Source organism: Leucoraja erinacea, chromosome 1, assembly GCF_028641065.1.
Source record: "Leucoraja erinacea ecotype New England chromosome 1, Leri_hhj_1, whole genome shotgun sequence".
NCBI lineage: Eukaryota > Metazoa > Chordata > Chondrichthyes > Rajiformes > Rajidae > Leucoraja > Leucoraja erinaceus.
The window spans coordinates 112,794,621-112,807,572 of NC_073377.1; the positions used below are offsets into that span (position 1 = coordinate 112,794,621).

General features: G+C 41.4%; 1 protein-coding gene across 2 annotated transcripts in view; it reads right to left on the bottom strand.

Moving 5' to 3' along the window:
* The window catches only part of grid2 (glutamate receptor, ionotropic, delta 2), a 938,309-nt gene that overhangs the window by 779,251 nt on the left and 146,106 nt on the right, over nucleotides 1-12,952 (bottom strand). For both annotated transcript variants that reach the window (XM_055641544.1, XM_055641535.1), the window contains exon 2: nucleotides 2,159-2,314. In XM_055641544.1, coding sequence (XP_055497519.1) covers nucleotides 2,159-2,314 — 156 coding nt within the window. The remainder of the gene's footprint in view (nucleotides 1-2,158; nucleotides 2,315-12,952) is intronic.

Below are 12,952 nucleotides of genomic sequence, written 5' to 3' on the forward strand. Positions count from 1 at the left end.
TTCATGTTCATAAGATATGACAGTGGCGTTTAAAGGTTTTTGGATAGCCACACAGGAAAATATCTTGATATAGGAGCAGAATTAGACCATTCAGTCCATCAAGTCTACTCTGTCATCCAATCATGCTGATCCATCTTTCCCTCTCATTTCTGCCTTCTACCCATAAGCCCTGATAGGGGTACAAATCTATAAATGTTGAAAACAAATGATAAAAAAGACTAAAAATACGATAGTTATAATATAGGCTGTCTTCACCTCTCATATAACTTTACCTGGTGAATTAGGAGACCAATTTGTGGCATGATTGGAATCCCACTCAGGCAGCAGAGCAAGACAAGTTAGACATAGACATGAACATAGAAAACAGGTGCAGGAGTAGGCTATTTGGCCCTTTGAGCCAGCACAGCCATTCAATGTGATCACGGCTGATCATCCATGTTACAAGCAATTTCATCTTGTCCTGGGCGTTGCAGTGAATTCAAACATGCACCATTACTGTTCAGATTTTTTACATTCCGGGGATATTTCCAGCCTACAAACAAATAAACAAAGGTCTATTCCGAGTAGACCGCTCTGCCAAATGTATTTGAATCCATCAAAAAGAACCAATCGAACCATTTTTAAATTTGACCGATTGCCACCAGTAAATTTCTGCAGTGAGAATGGAAGGGAATAATGGTTGAACTTGTTCTTCTCCTGAGAAGGAAAAGTAACTTCCCAATCCATGCTTGCTTTCAAATAATATCAGTTCCCGCAGATTCCGTCATTGGGTTTAAGCAAATTACAAGAAATTATCAAGAGAAGGTCACTGCATTTAATTGAATTAAACTGAAGGTAATCTGTACCTCTGTACCACTGGATTCCTTTCCATTGTATTTATTCAATTTCATTTGGTACCCTGACCCAGTATATTGTCCAATAAGATCCAATAGTCATTTAAGCCACGTCCATTCTTGGCTATGATTTTTTTTTAAACGGAAGAATTAATAAATTGTACAGCTGGGAATTTTAGATCAATTTGTCTTTGAATCATGCAGTCAAGACAATACGTTTTATGCTTCATTGAGGGGGTCCAGTCTGATATCTGAACACTGATGATGGCTCCTACCCCGTACACAACTTCTGAAGAAAGTACCCGGAGTGCAGAAGAGAAGCAGCAATTTACATTTCTTAAAATTGTGTATGGACCCCTGGGTAAACTCAGAATCCAGACAATTCAGACAAAATTAACCTCCCAATCATTTAAACCCGCTCTTAATAAAAGTCTCGCTGTTTTTGTATTTACAGTAGAAGGGAACATTCTGTACACAAATCACATTCTACAAGAGGTCTTGCCGCAAGACACCTAGGTGGATTTTTGAACAAACACCTTTGGTCTGGTTTTGTGTGCTGTTTGCCTGTTGCTGAAATAATTGCTAACATCAATGGGTGTAAAAAAATAAAAAATAATAAAAATTGTTTTCTTATGACAGCGTTGAAAAGTCATTGTATTCTGAGACAGCTTATTTCACAATGCAACACTCAACCATAAATTAACTGTACACTGGAGTCAGGGAATGAAGAATTAAAATAGAAAAAACACAGATTGCAGGGTCAGTGTTCAAGTCTTCCATGTGCCCAGCCCAAACATTTTTGCACTTATTAATTCAAAGAGCTCTCCGTCACATATCAATGACATTCTGTGTCATTGCTCATATTACAAATCTCAAATATAAAAACATTTGGTGAACAAAACGTTTGCCTATTGTTAGGAACCATTTCTACCAAACAAACATTAAATCAACTCCTGCAGGGCAAGCATTTCATTCACACAAGACCCAAATTTACAATGCAAAATACAAGCAGCCCATTTTGTTCATTTTATTGATGGAAGTTAATAGCTTTTTCCTTTCTCCCACCAATTCTGCTGTAACGTTGGATCAAAATAATCGGCACATTCGATCAAGATAATAATCATTGAGAGATTATCCGAATAACATTATCCTAAAACATTTCAACAGGGAAATGATGAAAGGATTTCTTTGCATAAATCAATGGAGGAATGATAATGTTTCTTCAACAAAGCGAAAGATCACATCTTGATTGGTACTTTGGGCAATTGGGTGCAACAACGCAGCATAAATTCACATAGTTACAAGAAAAAAAAATAGGTTCCTACCTTCCTGCACAACTTGGAAAGGATTGTTGCTGTCCACAAATGTGACGGAAAATGTAATTTTTTCTGTCTGAAGAATTTCTTCATTGGTGTTGAGGTCAGTAACAGCCAGTCGAAATACTTCATCGTCCCTTTTGGCCGTTTCATCAAAAATTGCCCCTGTTAAAGAAAATAAATAATTTACTCAAATATCTTTGCCAACGTGACATTCAATGGCACCTGAACTCTCAACTGAGATTTGTCCTATTGAATCAGAGAAATTACAAAGGAGTGTGCTATTATTCAGTTAGTAGTGCCCCAAGGCATACATCTAGTGTTTTTATGTCCAATTTTCAGTCATATACAGCACTGGATTAACATATGATGAGCGTTTGATGGCACTGAGCCTGTACTCGCTGGAGTTTAGAATGATTGAAACTTACCGAATAGTGAAAGGCCATGATAGAGTGGATGTGCCGAGGATGGGGTTTCCACTAGAGGAAGAGTTTAGGACCAGAGGGCACAGACTCAGAATAAAAGGACATGCCTTTAGAAAGATGAAGATGAATTTATTTAGCCATAGGGTGGTGAATCAATGGAATTCATTGTCGCAGATAACTGTGGAGGCCAAATCATACACAATGTCAAACTTAGCCATGGAAGTGACTATTGAAAATAGTTAGGGTTTGGAATGTTTTGGAAGATGAAATTATTGATTAAGAAGGACATCAAGGGTTATGGGTTGAAGGCAGGAGAAAGGCATTGAGAGGTAAAAATAGGTCAGCCATCAATGAATGAAATAGATTTGATGGGCTGAATGGCCTAATTCTGTTCCTATGACATAAACATGAGAGTGCTGGGTCCCTGGAATGTGTTGGCAGGAACAGTAGTGGAGGTAGAAATGTTAGCAGCATTTAAAAGGCTTTTAGATTGGCGCATGGACATGAAGAGGATGGAGGGATATGAATCACATGAAGGCAGAGGAGATTAGTTTAACCTCGCATCATGTTCGGCTTGAACATTGTGGGCCAAAGTCTTGTTCATGTGATGTACTGTTCTACGTTCGATGTTCTAAGCATTGGATTACAGGTGGATGGTTATTTTATAAAAAGCAAACACTCCCTGGTAACCATAAAAAATTTCACATCCTTTGTTACTGATTGCCCTGGACAATAATTGATATCCAATATCTACTTGCATATCATTGCTGTTTGAAATGCTCTGTCATGTGAACATTTTAAGCAACCACACTTACCTTCAGCACCAGATTTGAAACATTGTGCAAGACCTCAAGGTTGTTTCATTTAGCTTACAGATACAGCATGGAAACAGGCCCTTTGGCCCACTAAGTCCATGCAGACCAGCAATCCATGTGCACTAGCACCATCCGACACTAGCCAATTATCTAACAAACTTTTAGGTCTTTGGCATGTGAGAGGAAACATGAGCACACAGGGAAAACCCATACAGGTCACAGGGAGAATGTACAAACTCCGTATGGACAGCAACCGTAGTCAGGATCGAACCCAGGTCTCTGGCGCTGTAAGGCAGCAACTCTACCACTGGCACCAGCATACCACCCTTTGCTTGGTGGTCACTCCTACATTTCAGAATCTCATCTTCCAAAACATCCCAAACCCTAACTATTTTCAATAGCCATTTCCAAGGTTAAGATTGACATTGTGTATTGCTACACTTGTTAGCCAGAGAACCACTCACTGGGAATGCAGTAGCAATGATCGAACAAACAAAGAGGAAGCCACTTAAATAATCACACCTAATGACTTGAAAGTAAAAATCTGTTGAAAAAACAATGAGATATATTCTGAAACTGAGCACCAGGTGGAGGCAATAAAGGTCAAATTGCACTAATGGTTATTAAAAAGTTTAATCACTGTGAATTACCTGCAGGTTCAATTAATTTGAGCCTGTAATGGTACCAATAAATTAATGCATACGTCACCATTGAATATAAGTCACATTCTCATCTCTTTTGTACTATTCAGACTTGCATTTAGTCACACTTAAGTATCATGACAGTATAATATGTTCATTTAGCAGAATTTCAACATTTTTGTGAGATTTTTCTCCTTTGGCTACCCTTTAGAGTTATGGATGGTTTCCATTCCAGCTTCATCTCAAATCCCCAAAAGGGCTTTAGGATTTAAAATTCAAGTCCGTTATTAAAAAAATAATGTGTGCAGGGGTGTTGAGGGGCAGGGGTGTTGAGGGGAGGGGGTGGGGGCGCACCTCATTTAAATTTACCAAATAGTGAAAGGCCAAGGATGTGGAGAAGATGTTTCCACTAGTGGGAGAGTCTAGGCCCAGAGGCCTTTGCCTCAAAATAAAAGGACGTACCTTTAGATAGGAGATGAGGAAGATTTTTTTATAGTCAGAGGGTGGTGAATCTGTGGAATTCATTGCCATGAAAGACTGTGGAGGCCAAGTCAATGAATATTTTTAATGCAATGCTTTGACATAAAACTCAAATCATCTTCAATTAATCGAATTAGAGCGGTAACTATTCTCTTCAATGAATGAAGGGGGACAGACTGTGGAAGAGTTAGAAGATAAAGGAATGTGGTAATGCCAGTGTTATATGATGAATCCAATAGCCTAAGGAGCTGTAAGGCATGATCTGTAAAAAATGATTTCACATCCTATCACAAAAGTAGGTCAACAAACAAATATTTATCTAATCTGGAATTAAAATATTCTGGTAAAAAAAAGGAATTTCATAGTTTAAACACACATTGCAAGGTGAATTCTCCCATATATCCTCGGTCCGGCCTCCCTCGGATCCTAGACCCTCAGGGGGTGGGACAGTGGTGCAGCGGTAGAGTTGCTCCCTCACAGTGCCAGAGACCTAGGTTTGAACCTGACTGCAGGTGCTGTCTGTACGAAGTTTCTACATTCTCCATACGACCGTGTGGGTTTCTTTCGGGTGCTCTGGTCTCCTGTCAAATTCCGAAGACGTACAGGTTTGTAGGTTAACTTGGCTTTGGTAAAAACAATTAAATATTGTCCCCTGCGTGTGAAGGATTCTGTTAGTGTGCGGGAATCACTGGTTGGAAGGGAATTGGTGGGCCAAAGGGCCTGTTTCCGCACTGTATCTCTAGACTAGACAACAATATCCCAAAGACGTGTAGGTTGGTAGGTTAATTGGCTTCTGTAAATTGTCCCAAGTGTGTAGGATAGAATTAGGCTTTGGGTGGTTGTGGTCAGCATAGGCTCAGAGGGCCAAAGATCCAGCTTCCACGCTGTATCTCCAAACTAAACTAAAGTTAATGTGGGTACACAAAAAAGCTGGAGAAACTCAGCGGGTGCAGCAGCATCTATGGAGCGAAGGAAATAGGCAATGTTTCGGGCCGAAACCCTTCTTCAGACTGAAGTTAATGTGGCCTATATTTAACAGCTCCAATAGATGACCTGATAAGCCACTCATTTTTGGGCTCATTATGGGCCAAGCGCAGGCAGGTGGGACTAGTGTAGGTGGGCGGGGCAAGTTGGTCAGTGTGGGCAAGTTGGGCTGAAGGGCTTGTTTCCATGCTGTATGACTATGACTTTATCTGTAAAGAGTTTGATGCCATTTTGAGGTTGATCAGATTAGTTTTGTCATGTGTAGTGAGGTACAGTGAAACGCTTTTTTATTGCGGGCTATCCAGTCAGCGGAAACTCTGTACATGATTACAATCAAGCCATCCATAGTGTACAGATACAGGATAACGGGAATAACGTTTAGTGCAAGATAGTGTCCAGTGAAATCCGATTAAAGATAGTCCTACATAGGAGCAATTAGTTATTTTCTATCTTTTTATTATTCCCTGGATGTATGGAATACTGGGAAAGGATGCCTGTACTTGTCCTCACTCACTTTCCCTGCGGGTAAAATGACAATAAAAGTGCAAGAATAAAACCCCCACATTCTCTCCAATTCTTGTTGGAGGTATGGGGTTAAACTCTGAGCAGTGAGATAAAACAGCAGAGAACTTCAAATTCAATCAATGGCCATAACAAGGTTCACTCGTGTCAAATACACATCAGAAGGAATGCCTGGACTTTGATTTATAATTACGGTGACATTAATGATTATTGTCAATTATTAATGGTTAACTAAGATCACTGCTCTTGGCAACTTATAGATTTAGCTGACATTTCAAGCATTGATTCCTGAACATCCACACACTACAACTCTCTGCAGGGGGCATGCCAAGCACTTTGTGACCAATGATAAACACAAATTGCTGTAGTAACTCAGCGGGTCAGGCAGCATCTCTGGAGAACATGGATGGGTAACGTTGTGGGTCAGGATCCGTGACCCGAAACGTCACCCATCGTTTTTCACCAGAGATGCCGCCTGACCCATTGAGTTACTCCGATAATTTGTGTCCATCATTGCTATAAAGCAGCATTGGAGGTTCTTTGTTTCTAATCCTTGAGAACAATGGTGGGAATAGTTATTGGGTGGGTTGTATATAGCAATGTAAGGATCCAGACATCTGAAGAAGGGTCCCGAACCAAAACTTCACCTATCCATGTTCTCCGGGGACTTTGCCTGACCAATCATCAATGAACTGCCTCTTTGTTAATACATTTATTTACATCATATGGTAGGTCGTATGTTGGAAGAAAGGTTATTAATGAATCAATTTATAAAGACATAAGATCATATGTGTTAAGGGTAGAATTAGGCCATTCGGCCCATCAAGTCTACTCGGCCATTCAATCATGGCTGATCTATCTCTCCCTCCTAACCCCATACTCCTGCCTTGTCCCCATAACCTCTAACACCCATGCTAATCAAAAATCCATTTATCTGTGCCTTAAATATATCCACTGACTCTGCCTCCACAGCCTTCTGTGGAAAATAATTCCACAGATTCACCACCCTCTGACTAAAGAAATTCCTCCTCATCACCTTCCTAAAAGAACATCCTTTAATGCTGAGGCTATGATGCCTAGTCCTAGACTCTCCCACTAATGGAAACATCCTCTCCACATCGACTCTATCCAAGCCTTTCACTATTCTGTACGTTTCAATGAGGTCCCCCCTCATTCTTCTAAACTCCAGCAAATATAGGCCCAGCGCTGACAAATGCTGATCATATGTTAACCTACTCGTTACTGAGATAATTCTTGTGAACCTCCTCTGGACCCTCTCCAGAGCCAGCACGTCCTTCCTCAGTTATGGTGCCCACAATTGCTCACAATATTCCAAATGCAGCCTGACCAGCACCTTATAGAGCCTCAGCATTACATCTCTGTTTTTGTATACAAGCCCTCTCAAAATAAATGTGGGTGGAAACTGAAGCACCCAGAGGAAACCCACAGTAACTGGGAAAACATGCAAACTCCACACAGGCAGCATCTAAGGTCAGGGTCGAACCCAGGTCTCTGGCGCTGTGAGACAGCATCTCTTCCAGCTGCACCACTGTACACTGTGGTGAAGATGGAAATTCTTAGAGATAAATTGTTTCCCGAATGTTAAGTTCGGCTGAATTATGAACAATAAATATTCCCCATATTCCCCAAATATTCCCCAATATTCCCCGAACAATTAATGGAAAACAGACCATCACCCTTCAACATGTGATTTGTTCTAGAAATCTTTCTCTTAAATTGCCACTTGCTTTCCAACATTCTCACAGCGACTAGTTACCGACTAGTAAATATGGCTGAGCTGGTAGAGAGCTGGCACAAACTAAATGGGCCAAATAGCCTCCTTGTGTGCTGTTACTATTCCAATGTTCTATGAAAATATTTATGTAGCCATAATTCACCTGAACTTTTGGAAGATGATACTATTATATTAGTGTAATAGGAAAGATGTTGTCAATCTGGAAAGGGTGCAGAGAAGATTTGAGTGGATGTTGTCAGTACTTCAGGTCCTGAGCTATAAGGAGATATTAAGGAGGCTGGGACTTTAGTCCTTGGAGCACAGGCAGATGAGGGGTGATCCTATAGAGGTGTATAAGATCATGAAAGGAAGGATAAATGATTAGAACCTTTTATCCAAACTAAGGGAATCAAGAACCAGAGGGCATAGGTTTAAGGTGAGGGGAGAAAGGTTGAATAGGAACCTGAGGGGCAACCTTTTTTACACAAAGGGTGGCATTGTATATGGAACAAGCTGCGAGAGGAGGTAGTTAAGGCTGGTACTATTGCAACATTTTAAAGACATCTGGACAGGCACAGATAAAAACTATGTTTAGAGGGATATAGGCCAAACACAAGAAGGTGGGATTAGTGTAGATGGGACATGTTGGTCGGCGTGGCCAGGCTGGGACAAAGAACCAGTTTCCAATCTGATGACTGTGAGGGCAAGATGGGTGAAAGGGCCTGTTTCCACACCGTATAACTCTTAGACTCTATCATGTTCCTTGTTTCTGCTCCACATCCCCTCTGCGTTCTTAACACATGGATAGTCACATCTCCTTAATTGACCATCTTAATGGAACCCCCAAAAAAAATATTTAGTCCCATATTGATGATCCATTCTGAAGCAGAGCACCTATAGCCAAGGGTTCTGAATGTATTTCTGCACCATCAAAATAGCTGTGTGTCATCGGCAACCATGCCTCCTTAATCTATGTAAACAAGCTTTATGTTCCTCGTCTGGGGCATTATGGCAGTGAAGAGGAAGAGGTGGAGGAGACTTCAAGTCGACTTTTGCATTAAAAATAAATCTAATCTGATTAAGTACATGGAATAAAAATAGTACAGGAGGCTTTTTAGTGCAATTCCAGTTTGCATTATTCATGCTTTTCAACAATTTGAATGATCGCTAAATTATCAGCAGCCTGCAATAATTTCCAGGCTATCTTGTACTGACAATTTGGTGATAATTTTCTTTATATATTGGCAGATTGAGTGAGCCTAGCTGTAAAGGCAAAACAAAAAAATCACGACACATCATGGTCATATTTAGGTGAAACTGTCAAAGAGTCCTTCGTGTACATAGCAGTCGTGGATTTTGTTAATTAAATGCAGAGAGCTCTGTCCAAGGTATTTAAATCAAAGCACAGGAGCAATGTTTGAGTATATTTAGGAAAAAGGATAATGAGCCGAAATGGGGCATGCCCTTTTTAAGGCAGTATGTTTGATTTATGGACACTGAATTTTTTGTAGATCTTTTCCTCATAGCTTTTTCTTTTTCTGCCAAGAAATAGTTTTTTCTATGATTGGCAATACTTTCTTGTGTTGACATTTGATCGTAGATGTCAGATGTAGAATGCTTCTTCCGGTATCAAATGTATAAATCACATCATTAAGAGTCATGGAGCTAATAATAGAATTGAGCACATTGATTTTTTGATTGGTCCTGTTTAGACAGCCATTTTTTAAGTGAATGATTTTAAAATTATTTTGGATGCAACGGAATTTAGGGGATATGGAGAGAAGCTGGGAAGGTGGAGTTTCGTAAAATAATTTATTTTAGTTTAGAGATACAGGGCGGAAGCAGGCCTTTCAGCCCACTGAGTCTGTGCCGACCAGTGATCCCCATGCACTAGCCAATCCTACACCCAAGGACAATTTATTACTTTTACCAAACCCCATTAACCTACAAACTTATACATCTTTGGAGTGTGGAAGGAACACCCAGAGAAAACCCAAATGGTCACGGAATGAACGTATAAACTGCACTAGAAACATAGAAACATAGAAAATAGGTGCAGGAGTAGGCCATTCGGCCCTTCGAGCCTGCACCGCCATTCAATATGATCATGGCTGATCATCCAACTCAGTATCCTGTACCTGCCTTCTCTCCATACCCCCTGATCCCTTTAGCCACAAGGGCCACATCTAACTCCCTCTTAAATATAGCCAATGAACTGGCCTCAACTACCTTCTGCGGCAGAGAATTCCAGAGATTCACCACTCTCTGTGTGAAAAAAAAATTTCCTCATGTCGGTCCTAAAAGATTTCCCCCTTATCCTTAAACTGTGACCCCTTGTTCTGGACTTCACCAGTGGTCAGGATCGAACCCAGATCTCTGGCGCTGTAAGGCAACAAACTCTACCCCTGCGCTACTGTGCTGTGAACTTATTTAAATATGTAGCAGACTTAATGGGCTGAATGGCCTGTTCCTTTTTAAAAAATGATTTCATTCCATCATTTGTAATAATATTGCATAGAATAACCCAATTTCCTCAAATTAATCTCTGCTCCAATCAACCCCCTAATTAACATTTCTCTCTACATGACGTGAGTGCTAAACAACCCTGCCCCCCCAAAAAAAAACAGATGAATTCCTAATCTTCCAGTCTACCGCATTGTGAGCCGTGCATTTTTAAACTGTTACCCCTTCCCTGCAGCTGTACACTATAATATAAAATGCGGTCAGACACTATATTGATCATAGAAGAGTACAGGACAGGAATGGGCCCTTTGGTCCACAATGTTTGTGCTGAACATACTTTTTTACCAAAATAATTATTGGCCAATTTTGACCTAAGGATAGGCACATTCCAGATACTCGTTGACCATCTTGAATTTTCCATTTCAGATATAAAAAAGGTTTTTTGAGTTCAGGCACTATAAGTCATTTACCCATTATTTGAGAAAATCGTTTTTTACACAGAGAGTGGTGAATCTGTGGAATTCTCTGCCACAGAAGGTAGTTGAGGCCAGTTCATTGGCTATATTTAAGAGGGAGTTAGATGTGGCCCTTGTGGCTAAAGGGATCAGGGGTAATGGAGAGAAGGCAGGGGTGGGATACTGAGTTGGATGATCAGCCATGATCATATCGAATGGCGGTGCAGGCTCGAAGGGCCGAATGGCCTACTCCTGCACCTATTTTCTATGTTTCTATGTTTCTATGAATAGTCCATTTGAAACAAACATAGGCCTGAATTGGGGCTGTTGGAGATAATACCAGCAAAAATTGTGGAAGGAGGATAAAAGGCAATAAATGTGCAAGTTATAAGAAGATTCTGTTAAAATGATGGATCAGATGTGGCCAACAATGAATGAATGATTGAATGACTAAATGATTAAATGAATGAATGAGTTGCATCATTAAATTGTTTAACAGTTGTCAGTCGTACATGCATTCATATTTGCTAAAGGCTATGGAACAAAATTAGATCATTTTTCAGTCTCCAAAAGGAAGTTTGGCATGTCCCCAACAACTCTCACCAATTTCTATGGAAGCGCCGTGGAAAGTGCTTTGTCAGGATGCATCACAGCATGGTTTGGGAACAGCTCCATCCAAGACCGCTAGAGAATTACAGAGAATTGTGGACACAACGCAGGCCATCATGCAAACTAACCTCCTTTCCATTGACTCCATCTACACTTCATGCTGCCTTGGCAAGGCCACCAGCACATTCAAGGACCAGTCTCACCTTGGACACTTCTTCCTCTTTCTCATCAGGCAAGTGGTACAGAAGTGTGAAAAAGTATATCTCCGGATTCAGGGACAGTTTCTCCCCAGCTGTTATCAGGCAACTGAACCATCCTCTCACCATCTAAATAGTGGTCCTGAAATTCCATCTAGAGTGGTCCTGACATTCGGACTATCTTTATTCGGATTTTACTCGATTTTATCTTGCACTGAACATTATTCCCTTTATCCTGCATCTGTGTAGAAAGGAACTGCAGATGCTAGTTTATACCGAAGATAGACACAAAGTGCTGGAGTAACTCATCAGGTCAGGCAGCATCTCTGGAGAAAAAGGATGGGTGATGTTTTAGGTCTGGACCCTTCTTCAGACTGAAAATAGAGGGGAGGGAATTGGAGGTAAGAAAATGCCAGAACAAAGCAGGGCCAGCAACAGATGGACCCCATAATGGTCCATGTACACTGTGTACACTGTGCACTAGGCACTCAAATCACTCAAAACATGGGGGGGGACACAATTTCTTGGCGGCCACGTGCGCGCGTGTACACACACGCGAGGCTTCTCAGCCATGGGCCCTGTGAACGGTAACATCGAGAGCTGACCTGGTTGGTGACCGACTCAGAACTCCAGCAACAGCAGCTTCGTCCACCCTGAATCGTGGGGCTTCAATCGGCCCGTTCGCGGAGGCTCAACATCGGGAGCCTCGATCGCCTCGACGCAGCAATTTGATCATGGGGCGGTGGAAGATCCCACAGCCAGCCACGCTGGGCCAGGCGATGAAAAGCCCCACAAATGGGCCGATTCAAGTTCCGCTTTATGATCTTTGCTCCACCAAGACGTCTCTCTCCTCCAATCATCGCGCTTTATCCTCATCATTCCACCCCCCCCCCCACTACTTCTGCCTCTGACCGACACCTCCCTCCTCCAATCATCGTACTGAATCATCAATGTCCCCGCCCCCCCACCGCCTGCTGACCGACGACTCTCTCCTCAAATCGGTGCCGTCGATCATCAGTCCCACCCCTACTGTCTCGCGGAAAGCAGAGATTATTTATAGCTTTTTTTTTACAGTTTTAAAATACGGATTACAAAACATGGGGGGGGGGGGGAACGTCCCCCACCACTCAAAACATGGGGGGGGGGACAGTCCCCTCCCCCCGGGATTCCCGCCCCTGCTGTGAACGGCTTGATTGGAATCATGTATGATCTTTCCGATGACTGGATAGCAGCCAACAAAAAATTGAAAAAGCTTCTCACTGTACCTCGATACACATGCCAATAATAAACGTAACTTTAAAAAAAAATGAAGCCTATATCCATCACTGGTTCAGCAGTGCTCAATGTTGTAATTGAGTGACTATTCTTTGAAAAGGAAATGATGTTGAAATGAACTTTGACATCTTATCTTTACTTCACAGAGTTAATTTACAACACTCACACCCTTCCTAGTTATTCCATTATTACCAGAATCACG